This window comes from Trachemys scripta, chromosome 3 (assembly GCF_013100865.1).
Source record: "Trachemys scripta elegans isolate TJP31775 chromosome 3, CAS_Tse_1.0, whole genome shotgun sequence".
NCBI classification, from domain to species: Eukaryota; Metazoa; Chordata; order Testudines; family Emydidae; genus Trachemys; species Trachemys scripta.
This window is the reverse complement of record NC_048300.1, coordinates 188,666,416-188,687,404: the sequence shown is the minus strand read 5'-3', so window position 1 is coordinate 188,687,404 and position 20,989 is coordinate 188,666,416. Positions and strand designations below refer to the sequence as shown.

General features: G+C 41.6%; 1 protein-coding gene across 3 annotated transcripts; it reads right to left on the bottom strand.

Annotated features, from left to right (window-relative positions):
- Positions 1-898: 898 nt before the first annotated feature.
- On the bottom strand, positions 899-20,319 carry ENPP5 (ectonucleotide pyrophosphatase/phosphodiesterase family member 5). Of its 3 annotated transcripts, none has more exons than XM_034766652.1 (4): positions 20,294-20,319; positions 15,354-16,222; positions 8,180-8,356; positions 899-3,451 (listed from the first exon to the last, which is right to left on the bottom strand). In XM_034766652.1, the coding sequence occupies exons 2-4, from the start codon at positions 16,180-16,182 to the stop codon at positions 3,066-3,068; spliced, it is 1,392 nt and encodes a 463-aa protein (XP_034622543.1). In that variant the 5' UTR covers positions 16,183-16,222; positions 20,294-20,319; the 3' UTR covers positions 899-3,065. The 3 variants fall into 3 exon arrangements, with proteins under 3 accessions (XP_034622543.1, XP_034622542.1, XP_034622544.1); XM_034766651.1 differs by lacking the exon at positions 20,294-20,319 and adding an exon at positions 20,208-20,288; XM_034766653.1 differs by lacking the exon at positions 20,294-20,319 and adding an exon at positions 19,391-19,482.
- Positions 20,320-20,989: the final 670 nt, after the last annotated feature.

The following is a 20,989-nucleotide window of genomic DNA, read 5'->3' as shown; positions in this document are numbered from 1 at the left end:
ATCTTAGTTATGACTTATACTACCAGCCGTGATAAAATTATGAGTTTACAAGCACAAATAGGAAAGAACATTCTTGACTAGAGTCAAAGTATGCCACATTTTAGTAAGTGGTTTGGTGTGTTTTTTGAACAGTGCAAGCTTTCCCATTCCCTGAACTCGCAGTTGCAGTATTTTAACCCCAGCTTCCACTAACTCAGTCACATGCAATCTTAAAGTACTTGAAAGGCACACACATCACACCCTGTGCCCTTTCAAAGAGCATGGTCTGGAGCATCTATCACATTTCTCTGGTGTTACCATTTCTTGTGCTTACAGGTTTAGGCTTGTGCATTTGTAAACTTACCAGTATTAGATAGGTCACCTGCAACTATTCCTAAACTATAGACATTAAAGTTTATTTTATTTCCACTAAAACAAAACATGAAAACAAAGACAGCTTTTAGTTTGTAGGGATATAAAAATCAAACTAATAGCTGAACACACAGCTTCCCCCCTTCAATACCTGTCAGTTATTTTCACAGTACAGTGCATGTTTCAACTTAAACAGGTTTTGTGACTAGCAAAATCCCTTTTTCCTGGGGGTGCTGGCTCACAAGTACAAAGTTCTCTCTTAGAACACATTGCTCTTCACTAAACTGTTTTAGGTATGGGAATTCTGGGCACAAATGTTATTGTTGACAGATGTACTGAACTTTCCCCCCTAAATTAGTAAGTTGCCTAACAGATTGAATTATGCAATTTTTTTTAAAATCAGGTTAAAAATTGTAAGTGCCTACTACACACTTGAGGATATAATTTACTTGCTCACTATGGCATTTGCTAAAAAGCCACATTAACACCCCTACCGTGTTGAGAGAAAGAATAACTATTCAATTGTGCAAAGAAAGATCACATTGTCTATCCTGCATGAAAATTTTAATACCAAGGTCATTGGGAAGAGGGGATAGAGCTTGAGTGAAGAAGCTACTGGAAATGGACAGAGTAAGGGAAGATTATCTAGGCTTCCCCACTGCAGGAAGTGCTGTCAGACTGTAGCTCTCAGTTCTGTATGTGAATACATTTATTCAATTGATCTGAAAGAATTATTGCACATAGGATACTAAGATCAGAAAAGGTAGAGATTTTATATATCAAAACATCTCCCCTTACCATCCAACCAAAATACCTTCCACCAATTCCTGAGGACAAGATTGCCAAAGTAAAGATTGCAGTGGATCCTGACCTTCCTCTTAGTAAAGTTTACTGGTAGCCTGATTTTAAGCTAGGTTCATCTGCTCTGAGCTTCAAGGTCTTAACTACTACTGTGAACACCATTTTCATCTGTTTTAAAAGAATTATTTGTCAGATGAATTAAGACAAAGTCTGGTCTACTTTTAGTGAGTCAGGTGATAACAAAAACAGCATGTGAGCTTCTCCAGCAACAGGCAGCTTTACATTACAGGCACTGTGGCCACAGGGTGATTTTCCTTGACAACCTAAGCAAAGATGGAGGTGGAGCAATAGCACATGATCCCCAGGACAATTACAACAGAATTTCACAGACATGAGTCAGATTAAGTTATACACAATGCTGAGTTTTGAAACTGAGTTCTGTGACTACCAACTCAGTTTCAGTATTCTTGCCCACCCCAATTTGACAATAAGCTACAGCCCAGGAAACACCAGCCTTCTGTGGGTCACATAACTCAATTTAGAAATGCACAACACTGCCTGCTACAATTAAAGACCAAAATGCACAATGGCCCATTTCAGCTATAAATATGTCTGCTACAGCAGTGGAATTAGTTATGGTTACAGCTCACAAGCAAATTTTGTTGCTACACAAGTTGCATCAAGGAAGAATTCCTGCTAGTTATATCAATTTTCTTGCTTCATTATTTCAGACTATCCTGTCTGATCCACTTTCAAGCAAAAGCCACCCTTTACAATTCAGACAGATTTGTTTTTACATAGGAACTAGTATAATTCTTTACAAACTTAGAATTAGAATAGATCTTGAATGAGAGAGGGTCTCGTTGCCACATTACTCCTGAGCAGTATCCACTGCATCAATATAGTTTCTGTGGAAAACTTTCCAGATTCCTGTCTGCAACAAACAACACTATGATGCAGATTGCCCTATGGCTGCAAAGAAAGTCCTACATATCCCCCACCTTGCAAGGATAGAATTTAAAAAGGACAGTCAAACTCACGGCTGCCCATTAGGGGCTCAACTCCACTTGCATCAGTAGAATCACAGCTGCTTAAGCTAGGGGGGGATTTGGCCTGCTGTCTATTTTGTTGTCTATTACTTCCACGAGATATCAAAAGGATGCTAATTTAGCTCAGTTTTCCTGGTATAATACAGGTCTATGTAGGTTCTTGTTAGTTATCTTTTTTCCTACTTCACTTCCCTATTGAATATTTTAGTTTATTGAAGCCTTAAACATTATAACCAAATAGTAGTTCAAATAAATTTAATGCTGCCTGATTATTATAGTAATAACATTGGAATATATCAAGGTATGTGTTTTAGTTGCAATAATTTAGAGAGAGAATTTAGAGACATACATGGCTTTGCAACTTGTACAAACACTATTCTAGTGATATTTATACGGAATGCACAAAATCAGAGCATGTTGGATAGTATAGATTTAATCTGCCCATCCTTCCATTGTGAATCCCTTACACTCTTTTCTTAACCTAAATAGATTTTTGTTAAAATCCATTATTTGTTTTAATTCAAAAGATAAAGACCAAGAGCTTAGTGAATCTAAAATGATTTCTATTTCCAATATTAGCTTAAAATGAGGTATCCAAGGGTTTAAAGTTACTAAATATTTACATACATATCCTTCCAGTGTTATCGAGAGGGGTTTTCAACCCCTGAAAAATTAAGTGGTTATATGGTGCAACAGAAACATGCTCTCCCTGTATGCATCTGTTACACATTTACTCCAGTGCACCCCATGTATTTATTTTTGCAGATCTACTCACCTAATTTCTAGGAAAACTTTGTTTAAGCTCAAAATACCTAGAATAACTTTTCATTGTTTTTATTAAAGTGCCTTCATTGGCAAGTAATATTACCCTTGTAGTAACGGCTGGGAAATTTCAGTGTGTTGTACCTGCATGCTGGGTAGGTGGCTGTAGGTTATGTGTTTAATAAAAACTAGAAGAAAAACAACAACAAGAATGCTACCAAGAAAAACTCCTATAAAATAGGCATAGGACTCCTGTGCATAATATCTAGGATTCAGGTCTCTTGGAACTTCCGTAAGAAGCAAATCTTCCACATTGCTGAATGACCCATTGTTTGGCAATGAACTGATACCAAGCAGATGGCACAACAAGGGATACAGATCTGTGAGACTCATGGCTTCTTTGGTGGTATTCTTTCTAAAGGCAGGACCATAGGCCAAGAAGATTGGGTGCATTTCTGGTAGGATGTTGTCGTATCCATGATTACCCACTGGAAAGAGAAGAGAAAGTGAGTTATCAAAAACTTTGACACCCTCAAGTTGTTAAAACACTTCCATTGCTCACTAAAAGTAGGAAATATTGAAACTTTGGACCTTTTCCCAGAGAATCCACAATGCAAAAGGAAAAGAAACCAACCTAATTTATTGTAACAAAGATTTAATTGCATTTCTGAACAAGCGCACAAACGTTAAGTAGTAATTAGCAGTTGTAATATTAGACGTGAATCATAATGCCTAGAAGGTTAGCATTCATTTCACATAAATCAATCAAGGGAGTCACTTAAAGCATTCAAGAATTTACTGCAGGAGGCTTCTGTATTGGCAAGGAGGCTAGAGGAGAGGATTCAAGAGCCATCAGAGACAGGAGAGGCCTATGAAAGGAAAGCTCACAAGGTGTTAGAGTTCGGTGTGCAGTCACAGGCATCATGCACTGAAGCATGCTTAAAGGAGAGAATTCTAATCTGCAACTGGGCTGGCTGCTCCATACTGAATGCAGGCTTTTTTCTCAACCTCTATGTGACTATTGGCCAATCTCCAGCCTTCTGGAACTCTGTTAGTGAGACCCCGACTCATCCTCTACCCAGTCAATGATATGGAGACAGAAGCATGGAGCAGTCTCATAACTAGTGCTTCAATGCAGTTTTCTTGAAAAGAACCATTGTCTCACAACTCACAGGCAGCTCTAGAACAGGAGAAACGTATGCACATGAATACATGCATCATGGAGGAAAAAAGTGAGGAAATAGTTGGATTAATATGAACAGTGAAAATATTTGTTAAGCTATGAAGAGTACTTTGACATCAGCTTTTCACCAGTTGGAAAGTTTGCTTTTAAGTGATCCTAGAACTGACAAGATTAGAAGCATAAGACAGAATCAGCATTTAAACTTCCTGAGAGTATCACCTCTAAGATGAGTATCCCATATTAACCCAGTAATGAAAAGCCTCAGATGAAATCCCAAACCTGGCTCTCCTCCATGGATATCTCATCCTCACTATTTTGTTTAAATTTGTAGACAGCACTGCTTTCTAGTTTTTCAATTAAAGTGGCAGGGGTCATACCACTTTATACCATCTTTCAAAGACCACCGTGAACATACTTTGTTAGCACATCATTCCTCCCAACAAACAGAAAGTAAGTAGGTGATGGAATGGAAACAGTGCACATCTCGGAACAGGATGCACTGACATCTGCTGACTATCAGGCCCCTTTAAAGTGGCTCAAGCTAGGCACACAAAAATGACTAGAGTCACTTTTGAAAATTTACACCTAAAACTCTCAAGGATCATGCCCTAAAAAATGGTTTTTATTAAAGCAAAGATAATAACTAGACAAAGCCACATGGATATCCAAATTAGAATATCCTGATATACTTACAAATGCAGTAACTCTTACATCAGGCATTTGGGTGAGAGGAACAACGTGTGGCTAGGACGGGTGGGCAAACTACGGCCCACGAGCCATGTCCGGCCTGTCAGCTTTGAATCCGGCCCTTGAGGTCCATCAGGGGCTTGCCCTACTCCGGTGCTCCCACCAGGGAGGAGGGTCTGGGGGCTTGCAGGAGCTCAGGCGGGTGGGGGGAGTGGGGCAAGCCCCCAACCCCACTCCCTGGCTGGAGCACCACATGGCAGAGTGGGACAAGTGATGGGGTGGACCTGCATAAATGGGTGGGCCATGGCCAACCCAGGCCCACCCATGTCTTTTCTGATTTTTATTTTTTTTTTATTTTTAAAACACATTGCCGTTGCAGCTCTTTTGGAAATGAGGCCCTGCACAAAGTGCATGCAATCTTGTAAACTGCAGTTTGAAATAAGGGCAGCAGTTAAAATTTTCTTTTCCCTTTCAAAAATGGAGGGCTGCAAAGAAAAAAAAAAAAAAATTGGACAGTGAGTGTCGGGTTTTCAACAAAGAATGGAATGCGAAATATTTTTTCACAAACATGAACTCAAAGGCTGTATTCCTGATTGGTCAGGAAAGCATCGCGGTGTTCAGAGAGTACAAGAAAGAAAACATCCTAATTATGGCAGCAATTTTACAACTGAGGAAAGGGCAAGAAAAGCTGAGAAACTTGCCACCAACTTAAAAGCTCAGCAAAATATTTATGTGCGACAAGCTACAGTTCAGGAAGCCATTACAAAGGCAACTTATGTTCTGGCGTTTAAAATCGCTAAACAAAATAAGCCTTTTGCTGAAGGGGAGCTTTTGAAAGAATGCATGGTTGATGTTGCTGGCACGCCGTGATCGGAATACCAAAACAAATTTGAAATCAGTAGTTTGTTACAAAGAACTGTTACTTGCTGTGGAGAAGTGATTGATGAACACTTGGCTTCTGAGTTGAACAAGAAAGCACAGGGCTTTATGTTGTTTTTGTTAGCCCTCGCTGACAGCACTGACATTAAAGACGCAGCACAGTTATTGATTTTTTTCAGAGGAATTGATGACAAATTTGAAATCAGAGGAATTTTTATCGATGGAATCAATGAAAGGCACAACTAAGGGATCAGATTTATAGGAGAGGGTGTCTGGCTGCTTTGAACATCTGAAGCTCCCCGGAGTAAACTGGGGAAAATGTAGGACTTTTAAAAAGAATTCAGGACAAAGAAAGACCCTGATAAAGAGGTTATTTTTCTGCATTGTATTATGCATCAGGAGGCCCTTTGCAAAAATGTCCTGGACATCGATCATATTGTTCGCATAGTACTGAAAACAGTGAACTACGTAAGAGCGAGGGGACTTAATCATCGGCAGTTCATTTCCCTTCTTGAAGACACTGACGCTGAACACCAGGACTTACTTTATAATACAAATGTCCGCTGGCTCAGCCTAGGAAAGGTATTGTAGCAAGTGTGGGAGCTCAGAGATGAAGTTCGCATTTTTCTGGAGATGCAGGGAAAAGAAAATTATTTCCCTGAATTAAAGAATTCAAATTGGGTGTGCAACCTCGCTTTTGGTGTGGATATCTTGGCACATTTAAATGAACTTAATGTGAAGCTGCAAGGAAAGAATGTGTTTGTACACAAATTGTATTCTAGTGTGACAGCCTTCGAAGTCCAGTTTGTCCTTAATTTGTTTTGAAAACAAGACTGAGTGTTCACTCACTTTCCAGCACTGAAATACTTGGAAGTGTTGCCATTGCAGACAGAAAAGTACAGCAAAATGTTGAGTGATGTGCATGGAGAATTTTCTCGTCTATTCTCTGACTTTGAGAAGATAGAGAAGACACTACAGAAAGCCCTGCAAGAATTACAACTGGAGCTCATTGATCTCCAGTGCGGTTCACCTTAAAGGAAAAGTAGAATTCAGAAAAACTGGATGATTTTTATGCCTCCTTGAGTGAAACAAAGTTCCCAAATATCCGTAAGGTGGCACAGAAAATCCTTGTTTTGTTCGGCTCCACCTATGTTTGCGAACAAACATTTTCTCTGCTGAATTACAACAAATCTCGCTACAGATACCAGTTAACTGACCAACATCTCAGCTTGGTATTGCGGATTTCTACAACAAGAGTGACACCGGACTTTGATGCCATTGTAAAGAAGGGTGACCAGCTGCATTGTTCACATTAATCAAAGAGGGCATGGAAAGGGGGCAAGTTTGATTTAATTACTGTAATATGTTGTTATGATGGTATATTTATAACAGTAAGTAAGGTTTTATGTTTATTTCCACTAAAATATAATCTTTATTCAATAAAGTTTATTTGAATATCTCTTCTTCAGAGTTAAACTGATTAACAACAACATTGCTTAATTGTGGTTTACTCTGAAGCTAAAACAGTTTGAATATATTTTGGCTATTGGCACGATCAAATGCAGAAACACTGATGAGTCAACAAAGCCAATTACAGATCATAAAGAAGTCAGCAATAAACGTTAAACTACCAACCTTTTACGCAGTGCATTACACTGAGAAGTTTTAGCTAACATACAATGTGTGTTCAGACAGGAGCAAAATTGTGTGGTAAAAATCAACAAACAGCTCAGTAATGTAATTTTCTAACAGCGCATTGTTCGACAATTATTTTAATAGTGTTGATTTTGAAACAAACTTGTGTTTGAACATGAATTGTTCATTTGGTGAGCATTCATGGCCCTCCATGCAATTTCCCAGATGTGGCCCTCATTCCAAAATGTTTGCCCACCCCTGGGCTAGGATATTCGTTGCCTGTTTAACAAAAGTGTTCTCCAATTTCTGAATCAGCAGACCAGTTTCTCTAATCCATCTCAGAAGTCCCTTCCAAAGCGATGTCCATGTATTCTGCACTACAGACTAATCCCCCTCAGATCAACAGGCTGAGGTGGCAGGGCTTCATACCACAATACCATACTTTACAGAACTGGGCTCTAGGTTCTTAAGAAGTTCCAAGATCCAGCTCTTGCAAGAGGAAACTGCTTATTTTTTAAAGTTATATTTGTGATCAGCTAAAGTCTCTGAAGCCACTTTAGGACTGGATTTTCAAAAGCTCCTACAAGAAGATGGGAGCACAAGTCCCACTGACTTTCAATGTGATGGTACACCTTTGGGTGTTTTTGAAAATTCCTTTTGGGGTTTTTGAAAATTCCACCCATATGGTTTAAAGACTTCTTACCCCTTTTTAAGCCAGGTACGGGGATTTGAGGGCTGGAGAGGAGGTCGCAGCATTTAATAACTTTATTGTGCTAGTTTGAATAGAAAATAATTTATAGATCTGAAACAGAATGGAGAAAAATATACTTACAGAGAAGTTGATCAGACTTGTTTTGTAAGATTTCCCATCCTTTATCAGCCAGTGCTAAGATTGGTTGAATTTTACTGTTGTGTTTGTAGTGTAATCTATTTGGGATCTCCTCCTTTTTATAAACAGTCATGTTGGGATGAGCATTGACCAAGGCTTCATACACTTCATCAAGTTTGCCTTAGACCAAATAAAACAAGAACTTAATAGTGACAAAACACAAATAGCAATGATGAGTCACTTAGTATACATGCTAGCAATAGCTTAAATGATCTATTTCAGCACTAGGTATGAAGGATAAAAAAAAAAAAAAAATGTTACACTGAAGAGCAGAATTTAGCCATAAAGGAAGTTCTAGGCAGACAGTATGTGATGCTGTGTAACCTTATTGTTAAAGAGTTTTGGATGGTCACATTATTCGCCAGAAAGGTCTGGTGAAGTCACATGACCGTAAGAGCACGTTCCAATAAATTGTCATGTCCCTCAATATAGAATTACAACAGTTCTCTTATGTTGTGTTTTTCTTTTTGTTTAAACACGAGTACAATGAGCTACTTTTTGTTTTATCATCACTGTGCACAGCAATAGGAGTTTCATGTATTCACTTCAGTTAGAAGGAATTAGGCAAGCCCCTTTGTGGATAAACGGATTCTTCCGTGTTGCATATAAAGCTTGAGAGGAAGGAAGTGACACTCTGATGTTCTATTCAGTGCACACAGATTTCTCAGGGAGCAGAGCTTCAAAGGGGAATTGCCACATTTCCCCAGAAACCATCTATGGTGTAGTTGGGTTGCTTTAGAGTTCATCTTCCTTTAAAAAACTGCATTGGGAGTTTCTCCATGGCAGCCTCGAAAGCATAACTTTTACTTAACAGGAAGCCAACAATCTTCAGTTTAAGCCCATAGTATTTACTTTAAAAGAATTTCAGTCCCCACTTTGGTACCTGAGCCTAATTAACTTTGCCTCCTCTTTATCTCACCATTTCAAATTATAGGTGGGGCAATTTTCTTCAAATGTTGGTTAGGTTCCAACTGTGCAGCTAACCAATCAGTTCATGGTTTATGGGGGGGAAAAGTCCAAATCTGTATTATATGATCCTAGTGATATATTCTGTCTTTGGAAATTATTTACTTCTTATTGTTAGTGTTCCTGTAATGCTCAGAAGCCCAAATCCAGATTAGGGCATTACTGCGCTAGGTACAGTACAAAAACTGGTCCCTGGCCAAGGAGTTTACAACTTACTTCAAGGCAAAATGCATCAAGCAAGAAACAAGCAATAAGGTGGAATGGGAAGGAAGATGAAAGTCATTCATAATAAAATTAGACAGTTACATAGTCTAACAGCATGCACAACTTGAATATTCACACTAGATTAAAAATGTAGGGAAACTATAGAAATAGATGGAGGTGTAAAAGAACAGTAGAAACAGACAGAGGTTCAAATATATTTTAGTCTCCAAGTTTCTGTTCATCATTGTCTATTATTTGTACTGTAGCGCCTCAGAGCCCCAGTCATGAACTAGGACCCCATTGTGCTAGGCACTGTACAAACACGGAGCAAAGAGATTCTCTGTCTCAAAAAGTTTACAATCTGCATCTATTTCTCTCTTCTAGAGATCTATTTCTGTGCTACTTTTATCATTTACCTATTTCTGTTTTCTGTAAAGTTTGTAGTAAAAGCAGCTATGGAATGGGAAGTGGAGGAAGATGAGGGGAGAGTAATAGGGGAGGAGCAGTGCAAAGTAGAGCTAAGAAGCAGTAAATAGTAGGGCCCAGGAAGCATGGCGAAGGGGAAAAAAACGTATCAGTAGAATGTCAGAGACTCCACTAATGGAAACCGGAGGAGTCAAAGGTGCTGCTTTGAAGAAATATTGTCTGATGCCAGGAATCTTGCCCTTGTCTTCATCCCTGGCTTTTAACACTGTTCTCCTGTGATTCAGCAAGAGCTGAAGGCTTGGAGATAGATTGTTTTTTAAGATTTAAGTAAGTGCTAATCTCTGCTCACAACCTCGAAGATCACATTTTTGTATTTGTCCCAATATAAACAGCTTAAAGCCACATAAAAACAAACAAAAAAACCCCACCCATGCTCTTACTATAGTTACAATAAAAATCTGGGTCTTTTCAGACATCTCTGAACAATTATGAACATTCACAAAGGTGGTTAAGGACACAGCAAACTAATAGACTTCCTGTGTACAAGCAAACGGACCTGTATTTTCTGCAACGATATTGTTAAATCGTTAACAAAAAAAATCAATAACTAAATCGGATTTATGTTACATAACCACACTAGAAGTATGTTAAGGTTACCATTCAAAAGTCAGGAAATGCCAGAATTAAAACTGCCTGTGCAATCAATTACCGGTTCGGATGGGGAGTGTGGTTATATATCTTTCTGCTCCTGTACCCCCAGCCAGTCTGTTCCCCTCTGCTCCTATCTACCCCAATGGCCCCTGTCCCCATCCCCTTCTGCAACTATCTACCTCTCCATCCCATTCTGCTCCTAGTCATACGCCTCCCTCACTGCTCTGGTACCACTTTGCTTCCCCACATCCTGTGGCCTTGTTTCAGGGACCGGAAAAGGCACATCCCTAACACCAGAGGCAGGGCCGGCTCCAGGGTTTTGGCCACCCCAAGCAGTCAAACAAAAACAAAAAAAAGCCGCGATCGCAATCTGCGGCAGCAATTCAGCGGGAGGTCCTTCGCTCCGAGCAGGACGACTGATGGCATCTGCCACTGCAGAGCAATCACCTAAAACAGCCTTCCTGCTCTTGTTTAGATGGTGGTGTTGCCATGAAGTTTCAGAGAAGAAACTCTGAATCCAAGACTTGACAGATTAAGTAGACGAGGAAGGGAGTTTGAAAACAGATGTAGTTTTGGTTCCTAAATTTGCTCATATATGAGCTAGGTTTTCAATGTTAAAGCTTTGCAGTTTGCTTTCCCTTGCTATCAGGCCTTCCCCGTTTTAATACTAAGAAGCCTACACATACTGAATCTATTTACAATATAATTTAGGACTGTGACACATGTGCTATTCAAATCATAATTTTGTCACTAGCTGAGCAGGACGTTTCTGCAGCACTAGCTATCTTCTTTTTGTGTTTCATGCATCCACATTTCAAAACAGGCAGCAAGCCAGACCCTGACAAGTGGTCTCTTTGCAGCCTAGAAAGAACTGAAGGGTAGGAAGTGTGGTTTTAACGGTTTAATGTTTCTTATTGGTCTTTGGGGCTAAAACTATGACCTTATTTAGTAAAAAGGTCACAGCATGCTTCTTATAAGTGGATCCTCTCTCTCTCTGTTTGCTAGACCAAGTTCTGTCTTCAGTTACACCAATCCATTCTGACTGAAGGCAATGTGGTTGTACATGTCCACCCACTTCCTGTAACCCTGCTCCCCTCTACAAAGCACTAAAGTCTCTTTTCTCACCCCTAGATTGAGAGAAGATAGTAACCTCTTCCTGGACATACAACCTTAGCCTCAAATTAAAGTTAGTCACATTTGTATGTACAATAACTCCCCACTTAACGTCCTCTTACTTAACGTTGTTTCGATGTTACGTCCTTGTTCCATTACAGAACATGCTCGTTTAAAGTTGCGCAATGCTCCCCTACAACGTTGTTTGGCTGCCTGCTTTGTCCACAGCTCCCCTACGTGCCCCACCCCAGCACCTCCCGCCTGCCAGCAAACCCCATGGGTCAGCGCCTTCCCCCTGCTCCCCCCGCCTCCTGCCCACCGCAATCAGCTGTCTTGGGGCATTCAGGGGGCTGGGGGGAGGAGCAAGGATGCGCACGCAGTCTCCCCCCTCTGTCCCCTGCCCGCGGCAATCAGCTGGTCTGCGGCATTCAGGAGGCAGGGGGGAGGACACGTGCCGTGTCCTCGCTCCTTCCCCCAGCCTCCTGAACGCCGCAAGGCAGCTGATTGACGCGGACAGGGGGAGCAGGTGGAAGGCGTTGATCCGTGGGGTCCGCCAGGGGGTGGGAAGCACAAGGAGGAGGGCAGGGGGGAGGAGACCTGATGGGGGGGGCTGCCAGCCTGTTTAATACCTGTATTAAATTGCTTGTTTAAAATGGTTTATAATGCCTTTTGTCTGGCAAAAAAGATTTCCCTGGAACCAAACCCCTCTATTTACATTCATTCTTACGGGGAAATTGGATTTGCTTAACATCATTTCGCTTAATGTCGCATTTGTCAGGAACATAACTACAACGTTAAGTGAGGAGTTACTGTAAATTAAGGGCAGAATTTGGTCTGCAGCGTACAGCATGTAGGATGACATACTTCTCTCAGAAAGGTTCAAATACCCCTTAAGTACATCACAAAATTGGGGTTGCCCAAGCTGAGAAAGGCCGAGTCTGATTTTTTGGGGGGAGGGTGGGGGACACACGGAGGAAGAGGAAAAAAGAAGAGCATATTCTGATGAGAGGTTGGTATATCAGATCCCTCATAGCAAACACTAAAAACATCTCCGCTTCTACCTTTGATAGATGTCATTGGCTTCAACCTGTCAACTATAAGTAAGAAGATACAATGAAGCATGGGTGTGCCTTATCAGTAATAATCTGCACTCCAATCTTTTTAGAACAGGTTTTTCCTCTCCTTGCTGAAGACAGGCACTACCACTTTGTTTTTCACAGCTTTACTGACCCCTGGGGCCTGAACAGGTTAAACATGAGAATGGTGGCTAAATTTTGAGCTGTAGAATTAGCTATAAGAATTTACTCTTATTTAATTTCTTAGAATATAATTCCACAGAAAAATTGAAAATAAAACCTCTAGCTGTGACTAGTGACTGAGTAAGTAGTAGTTAATTGTTGGACAATTCAAAAAAAAAAAAAAAAAAAAAAAAAAAAAAAAGTTAAAAGCCTATTGGGAAAAAGAAAGTAATTTTAGCTATGCCTATGAAAGATTAGTTTTATATTACCAGCAAACTAAAGAACTGAAACAACAAAACATGAAGATCAGCATCTTCAAGCAAAAGATGATATTTAAAGCAATGACCTCCGGATGGATAGAAAGAAAAGCACATTATGCATCAATGAGATGACAAAAGTAAGATGCCACTCCTATTAAAGAGACCCGTTGCAAATCATTTAAAAAATCCTGTCAATTAGTAATGTTTTAGAAATTAAATTAAAGGGGTTGCAAAAATCTATGTTTATTTTCAACAATTGCTTCCATTTCACAGTTTACTCAGCTTGGACAGCAAGTACCCTGGTGAGCTTCACTTTGTTTTCATGCACTAGTACAAAGCTGCAGAGAAGTGTTTAAAGCCAAAATATAAATCTTTTTCAAGCCTGAATACACTTTTATTAAAATCAGCTCCCGTACAATTTTTTTATTTTAAATTCAACCTAGATTTGGGACCTCGATCACTTATCAATACATGTTTATATTTCATGGATGGGAATTACAAGTTTATGATAAATATATTGCAAATATTTTCAAGGGAGAAGGCCCTCTGCATTCAATTTTAAAATTCTGTGCCACTATTTTCTTGCCTGTTACATAATCACCACAGAACCAAAAGAAATGGTCATAGTGACAGCACTAGTTGTCACTGCTGGAGAGTTGTGGTCTAATTTTGTTTCCAATGAAGGTAGATAATAAAACCAGCATGAGGCCCTTGGTGATTCAAGTCAAGTACGAATATGGAGAAAACCATATTGTATACTCATCTACATCATATTTGGCAATGAGATATCAACGTGATAGGTGCCTAATGATTATATCTGGTTTCCATATAAACACAACATAGGGTTGGTCAGGATTTTGGGTTGGCAAGTATTACAGTAATTTAAAAATGAGTAAGTCCATTTTAGAAAGCTATGCTAGACAGAGCTATCAATACTAATCAAGGGCATGCGCCTGCAAACTTTAACCCATGCAAGTGAGTTCATGACAAAAGTCCCATTGGCTTTAAGGTGATTGCTGACATGAATAAGGACCCAAGCCTGTAAGGGCAAGCCCATATTGCAATTTTCATAGACTCAGAACTGGAAGGGATCTCAAGACGTCATCTAGTCCATCCCCCTGCACTCATGGCAGGACTAAGTATCCCTGACAGGTGTTTGTCTAACCTACTCTTAAAAATCTCCAATGATGGAGATTCCACAATCCCGCTAGGCAATTTCTTCCAATGCTTAACCAGCTTGAGAGTTAGGAAGTTTTTCCTAATGTCCAACCTAAACCACCCTTGCTGCAATTTAAGCCCATTGCTTCTTGTCCTATCCTCAGTGGTTAAGGAGAACATTTTTTCTCTCTCCTCCTTGTATCAACCTTTATTATACTTGAAAACTGTTATGTTCCCTCTCAGTCTGCTCTTCTCCCGACTAAACAAACCCAGTTTTTTTCAAATCTTCTCTCATAGGTTATGTTTTCTAGACCTTTAATAATTTTTGTTGCTGTTCTCTGGACTTTCTCCAATTTGTCCACATCTTTCCTGAAATGTTGCCCCCAGAATGTGACTCAATACTCCAACTGAGGCCTAATCAGCACGGAGTAGAGCAGAAGAATTACTTCTCATGTCTTGCTTGCAATACTTCTGCTAATATAGCCCAGAATGTTTGCTTTTTTTTGGAACAGTGTTGCACTGTTGACTCATATTTAGCTTGTGATCCACTATGACCCCCAGAACACTTTCTGCAGTGCTCCGTCCTAGGCTGTCATTTCCCATTTTGTATGTGTGCAACTGATTGTTCCTTCCTAAGTGGAGTACTTAGCAGTTGTCCTTACTGAATTTCATCCTATTTACTTCAAACCATTTCTCCAGACCATTTTAAATGTTAATCCTATCCCCCAAAGCACTTGCAACCCCTCCCAGCTTGGTATTATCTGCAAACTTTAGAAGTGCACTCTCTATGCCATATCTAAATGATTGATGAAGATATTGAATAGAACCGGACCCAGAACTGATCCCTGCGGGACCCCACTTGTTATGTCCCTCCAGCTTGACTGTGAACCACTGATAACTACTCTCTGGGAACGGTTTTCCAGCCAGTTATTCAACCACCTTATAGTAGCTTCATCTAGCTTGTATTTCCATAGTTTGTTTATGAGAAGATCATGCGAGACAGTATCAAAAGCCTTACTAAAGCCAAGATATACCACATCTATCACTTCCCCCCCATCCATAAGGCTTGTTACGCTGTCATTTTAATGCCATAGTTCCTACCTTCTTTTGGCAAAATCGCTACCACTGGAGAATGATCAACCATTGTATACAGCTCTCTAGCCACGTATTGATCAAGCTCTATGAGCCTTTCTGAAGAAGATTGTGCCATTCCATGGTCACTTGTGATTATGATATTCAGTGTGTCCCACAACTTTGCTTTCTTCAGTTCTGACACAAGATATCCCAGCTTGTCATCAATCTCACTAATGACTGCGCCCATACGTGGATTTTCTGGACCCAAAACATGCCCCATCGCATCAGGCTGCTCCCAGTACAGAAGACCAAAATTTATGGGTTCTTCTGAGGTAAACCAATCAATAAGTTTGTCAACTCGATCTTCGAATGAAACAGACTCATTGTAAAACATATAGTGTGTAGGAAAGACTCCATGTATTTTTACATCTGTTCCAGGCCACATAGCAGCTCCGGTTCTATGTCCTTCCATTTGGTTGGTGACCCATATCGGACAGGCCTCTTCCCAGAACTTTGAATTATAGATGTTCATGTTGTTCAGGGAGAAAATTTTGTTCAGGACAGGATCATACATTTCATTAGCAACTATGCCATGGCTCTCTGCATAGAGACCTGTCACCATTGTATAATGATTAGGATACGTTTTCGTAATAAACACATTAGTAACCTGTTTAACATGAGCACCATTCTTCATGATATAATGAAAGTTAGGCGTTGGGAATTTATAAATGTAATCCCATCGAAATCCATCAAAAGATAATAGTAACACTCTGGACTGGTCCTGCTGGAAACAAAGTGTGCTTGGAAAAGTCATCATACAGACTGCCAAGACTCCCCAGTAGCAATTCAAAGCCATCCTGGAAAAGCTTTTTCACTCAGGCACAAAGTTGGTATCTCTAGAATACAAAGGCAAAATTCAGTTACCACTTCTGCAAGTTAATTATCTTGAACACTTATCTTTACTACAGTATAAGTGAATCTGAAGCAAGTTTGTGACTAATCCCTGTCTACAGGTACTCAAGTGGCTCCCATCACTATGGAATACCTCACAAACATTGGTGGATTTTCCCTCAACAGCCCTGCTAGGTAAGGGAATAGTATTATCCCCATTTTACAGATGAGGAACTGAGGCACAGAAAGATTTAATGATTTACCAACGTTAAACAAGAGTGTGTTATACAGCCAGTGCTTTGAACAAAAAAAAATTCTTCCTCTTCCACCCTGACAAATTTGCCAACATTTGAGACTAAAAAGGCTTCCGCTCTCCTTTCATAATGGAATGCTTTCTCTTCTCTATTCAGACTGTTATCATCAAACTAAAGTGATGGAAAAGGGGTGTGTGAAGGAACTACTGAGGCTCCAGAGAGGATGGAGCCTGTAGGGAGGTTGGTCAAGGTGACAGTTGCAGAGTGGATCTCAAGAAAGGGAGAGCTGGAATTGTGACAGGGCAGTCACAGGAAACCACTGGGAGTAAGAGGTCAGACAGAAGGTTTGGCTGGACTTGCCTGGAGAGGTGGGCTAACTTAAGAAGGGTTAGTAGAGCTCTGAGGAAGGAGACTGAAAAAAGCTCAGCTTGGTGTCCCTAGCCCCAGAAGCTTCCCACATAAGGTAGACTGTGGTGGGCTTTGAAGGTGAGAAATTCCTCAGAGAAAGTGAGTAACTCCCAAAGCCATCCCAGTAGCTTAGCAGCAAGAGTTGATGCGGGGAGGTGACTTATATATATATATATATATATAAATAAATATATACATACACACACACACACACACACACACGATAGATTTACATGAGGTAAAAAAAAGAGAGAGGTTTCTGTGTATAAAACTATTTCTTTAAAGCTTCCAGTTCCTTGTTAGGTAGTATTTGTTCTTCAAGTAATAAATAAGATACTCTATTTTCACTAACTTTAAAACTAAGCCTGATCCTAATTATTTAGACATCATCTTCCTGAAGTGATGCTACACAGTAATTATCATGTGCTAAGAGCAACTCTGGGTTTCAAGTTCCTGGGGGGAAAAGACTAAAATCTTTTAACTCTAAAGTCTAAAAGAGACAACGAGGTAATACCAGATTGTGGCAGCAAAGGTACCAAATAATGAGTCACCAAATATATGTCAGCTGTTCAGCAGAGGGGAAACAAGTCATCACAGGGGGGCTACAGTTAAAATTTCACTAACACTCCCTAAGTGTATTGTGATACTGGAATATCATATGTTCAGAGCATTTATAATGGGAAAAGCGGTAAATTAAATGTAAAGCAAATTTTAGATTAATGACATACTAAGTTATTATAATTTCCTGTTCCAACTATGGCACATCTTTAAAAAAAATCCAGGTATCATAGAAATGTAGGACTGGAAGGGACCTCAATAGGTCATCTAGTCCACTCCACTGAAGCAGGACTAAGTATTATCTAAACTATCCCTGGCAGGTGTTTGTCTAATCTGGTTTTAAAAACCTCCAATGATGGAGATTCCACAACCTCCCTAGGTAATTTGTTCCAATGCTTTACTACCATTACAGTTAGGAAGTTTTTCCTAGTGTCTAACCTAAACCTTCCTTGCTGTAATTTAAGCCAGTTACTTCTTGTCCCGTCCTCAGTGAATCAGAACAATTTATCACCCTCCTCTTTATAAGAACCTTTTATGTACCCGAAGACTGTTCTCATGTCCCCCCTCAGTGTTCTCTTTTCCAGCCTAAACAAACCCATTTTTTTCCAATCCTTCCTTGTATGTCATGTTTTCTAGACCTTAATCATTTTTGCTGCTCTCCTCTGGACTTTCTCCAGTTTGTCCATATCTTTCCCAAAATGTCATGCTCAGAACTGGAAACATTACTCCTGTTGAGAGCTGAACAGTGCTGAGTAGAGTGGAAGAATTACTTCTTATGCCGTGCTACTTCGATCATAAAGGCAATATCAATTTTAAGCTACTATTAACCTGGCTCATATTGAAACTACAGATTTAGAGGTGAAATACTCCACAGAACTCTCAGCCATCTAATTTCCCCTAACATATAAAGATTTTAACTCTGTCTGCTACCAAAAGTCTCTTGATTCATAAAGGAAAAAGGCAGAAAAGGAGAAAGATTAACTGGCATCTCAGATGATTCACAACTGCACTTCCTAATCAGACCAGTGCTAAGCATAAAAATTCTTTTGTCCTTTTAAATCAACAGTCACTGACTTCTGAATATACTTAGTACAGAAAGCATGAAATGAGAAATTCTTTGCTAAAATGAGAATATTCTCATATCTAATCTGACCATTGCAAACTAAAATCAGTGATTGTTATGGGTTGCAGGCAGAAAATGTTTTCTTCCTGGATAGCCATGAAAATAATTAGCTCTGTGTCTGATCAGCTGATTCATCAAGAAATCAGCTGCCCTGCAGAAACCCTGAAAAGAGTTACCTATATATAGCAGCAGGTGCAGCACTCATACAAAATGAAGTCATCCTCTCTTGTGATGCTACTTATTCACTGAAGGCTTCCCATACACTTCTAATCAAGGCTCATTAATTATTCAAATTCAAGGCAGGCATATATCCCCTGTAAAGCCTTGAAAACAGGTTTACATGCAACAGCTCATTTCTGAAAAGCTCATTAAAAATGCCTGTTTGTTCTGCCAAGAGGATTATTCCTCTATTTGTTTCAGGATTACTGTGTATGGTTGTTTCCTTGTTCTATTGTTATTTTAACCAGTTCTAGTCGACTGATGGGTCCATTCCCACATATCAACAATAGTGAGGCACATAATACAGATTTGCCTTTCACTCTTTATCCAATACATTCATTATTTTAATGACTCTTTTGAAATCAACAATATACAGCCTTCCACTGAAATCAGTACTAGTTTTACAGTGCCTATCAAGTAGACCACATCCACAAGGTTTATGAGTGGGACCCATTGGGGATCTGGTACACTGAAGAGGTTCCTCCAAGGAACTGTTTAAAAACTGGGGTGCAGCACAGATGCTGGATCCGTGAAAATGATATAATCATCTCTTTGCCTTAAGAATCTATGAAACACATTCATCAAAGTTTGAGATAAAAAGGATGACCTACTGGAGGAGATCAATAGGGATCAAGACATTACATGGATCTTCCACCCAGCAGCCCTTTCTCAGTCACCACTGTCAGCGTTTACTCCTGTCACTTCAAGCTGATCAGAGCTGTTGCGTAGGTCTTGTTTCCCTAAGATGACAGCAGGAAGTTTGGTTTTAGACCTGCCACATGCACCTTGCCTTGATGACATTACTGAGAGGAGCCCTGGGTATTCAGATACACTAGGGTGATGGGCTTAGATACCACAGACAATAATGTAAACTGCAATCCAAGCAAAGTGTCTCAAAAAGCACAGACCAGTGTAGAAATGCAGAGGGGATCAGCATGGAGCATTTGGATCAAGCAGGACAGAGGGAGATGTGTTCGTGTGTGTGTTTGGGGGGGGGAGGGAGGGGTTTGGAGTATTTTCTGCTTCCCACTGACCTGCATATCTAAAATTAGTCTGAGAAATCATTAGTACTGTAAAACAGCTGAGCAAACCCCACCCAGCCTCATCCTCCAGGTGGCCTCCCCCCGCCCCCAGTTAGGGATCAGGAGCCAGGCACCCATGCAACCTGCTCTCAATCAAGAGAAGCGAGGCTCAGAGGCAGCCATCCCATCCTCCATGTCCTTGTCTGGACACACCCGATAGATGGGTTTAGAAGGGGGAGCTGACACCCCCCCCCATACGTCGGTATCCCCAGGGGAACCGGCCCCGCCCCCCTCCCTAGATCGGTATCCCCGGGGGCCAGGGGGATAAGCCGACCCCGCGATATATCGGTATCCCCGGGGGGCGAGCGGGGGCCCCGGCCCGGCAAGGGGCAGAGGAGGTGCCTACCTCAGCGCCTCAGTCACACGCTCCCGGCGGCAGGCTCACGCGCCCCACCACCCCGAGTCTGGGTTACTCCCTCAGCCACCACTCACCTCCCGGGCCCCGCCCCTCCGCAGATAAGCCCCGCCTCCATCCCGCCTATTGTTTGGGCGCTTCCTGTGCCCCGCTCCCAGCCCCCAATGGCCAGCGACGCTGTCAGTCACGTGTTGCGGCGGGGTGGTCACGGGCGGGGCGGAAAGGGACGCGTGCGCAGTTGGGAGAGCAGGTGACGGGCCCGGGCTGGGTGTTGCCATGGTGCCCGAGGTAGCTGAGCTCCTCAGGCTCGGGCCCGCCCGCACCGGCTGAGCCCTTCCTGCTCCTAGTCTAGGCCGGAGCCGACGTGTGCCCGCTCTCCCTGCCCAGCCTGGGCTTCCCAGGGCGCTAGCGGCCTGTGAGCCCGTCGGGGGGCAGCGCGGGGCTCAGTGAGCCTGGCCCGGGGCTGGAGGCCAGGCGGGACTTCGTTAAACCCTGGGCGCTGCCCTGGCCATGCGGCTGGGCCGTTTCCAGCCGAACCCGGAGGCGAATTACAGTGTTGTGGGGTCCTGGGCCAGAGCCAGTGGGGGCCCCTCCCCCCCCTTTCCGTCTGCAGTCCCCCGTGTCCCCTCTCCTCGCGCTCCTGCCGGGGAAATGGGGTCAGGGCGCTGGGGCTCCCCCTGCTCCGCCCGCCCGGTGCTCCTGCTGGAGAAATGGGGGGGCCCTTCCCCCACTTCATCCGCCCGACGCGCCTGCTGGGGAGTGGGGTCGAGCTG

Coding starts and splice junctions, on each gene's coding strand:
- ENPP5 (XM_034766652.1), bottom strand. CDS start 16,182: ATGGCTTTGAATTGCTACTGGGGAGTCTTGGCAGTCTGTATGATGACT. Junction 8,357..15,353: donor AGCGATTTTGCCAAAAGAAG/GTAGGAACTATG, acceptor ATTTGGTCTAAG/GCAAACTTGATGAAGTGTAT. Junction 3,452..8,179: donor CAAGTCTGATCAACTTCTCT/GTAAGTATATTT, acceptor TTCTCTTTCCAG/TGGGTAATCATGGATACGAC.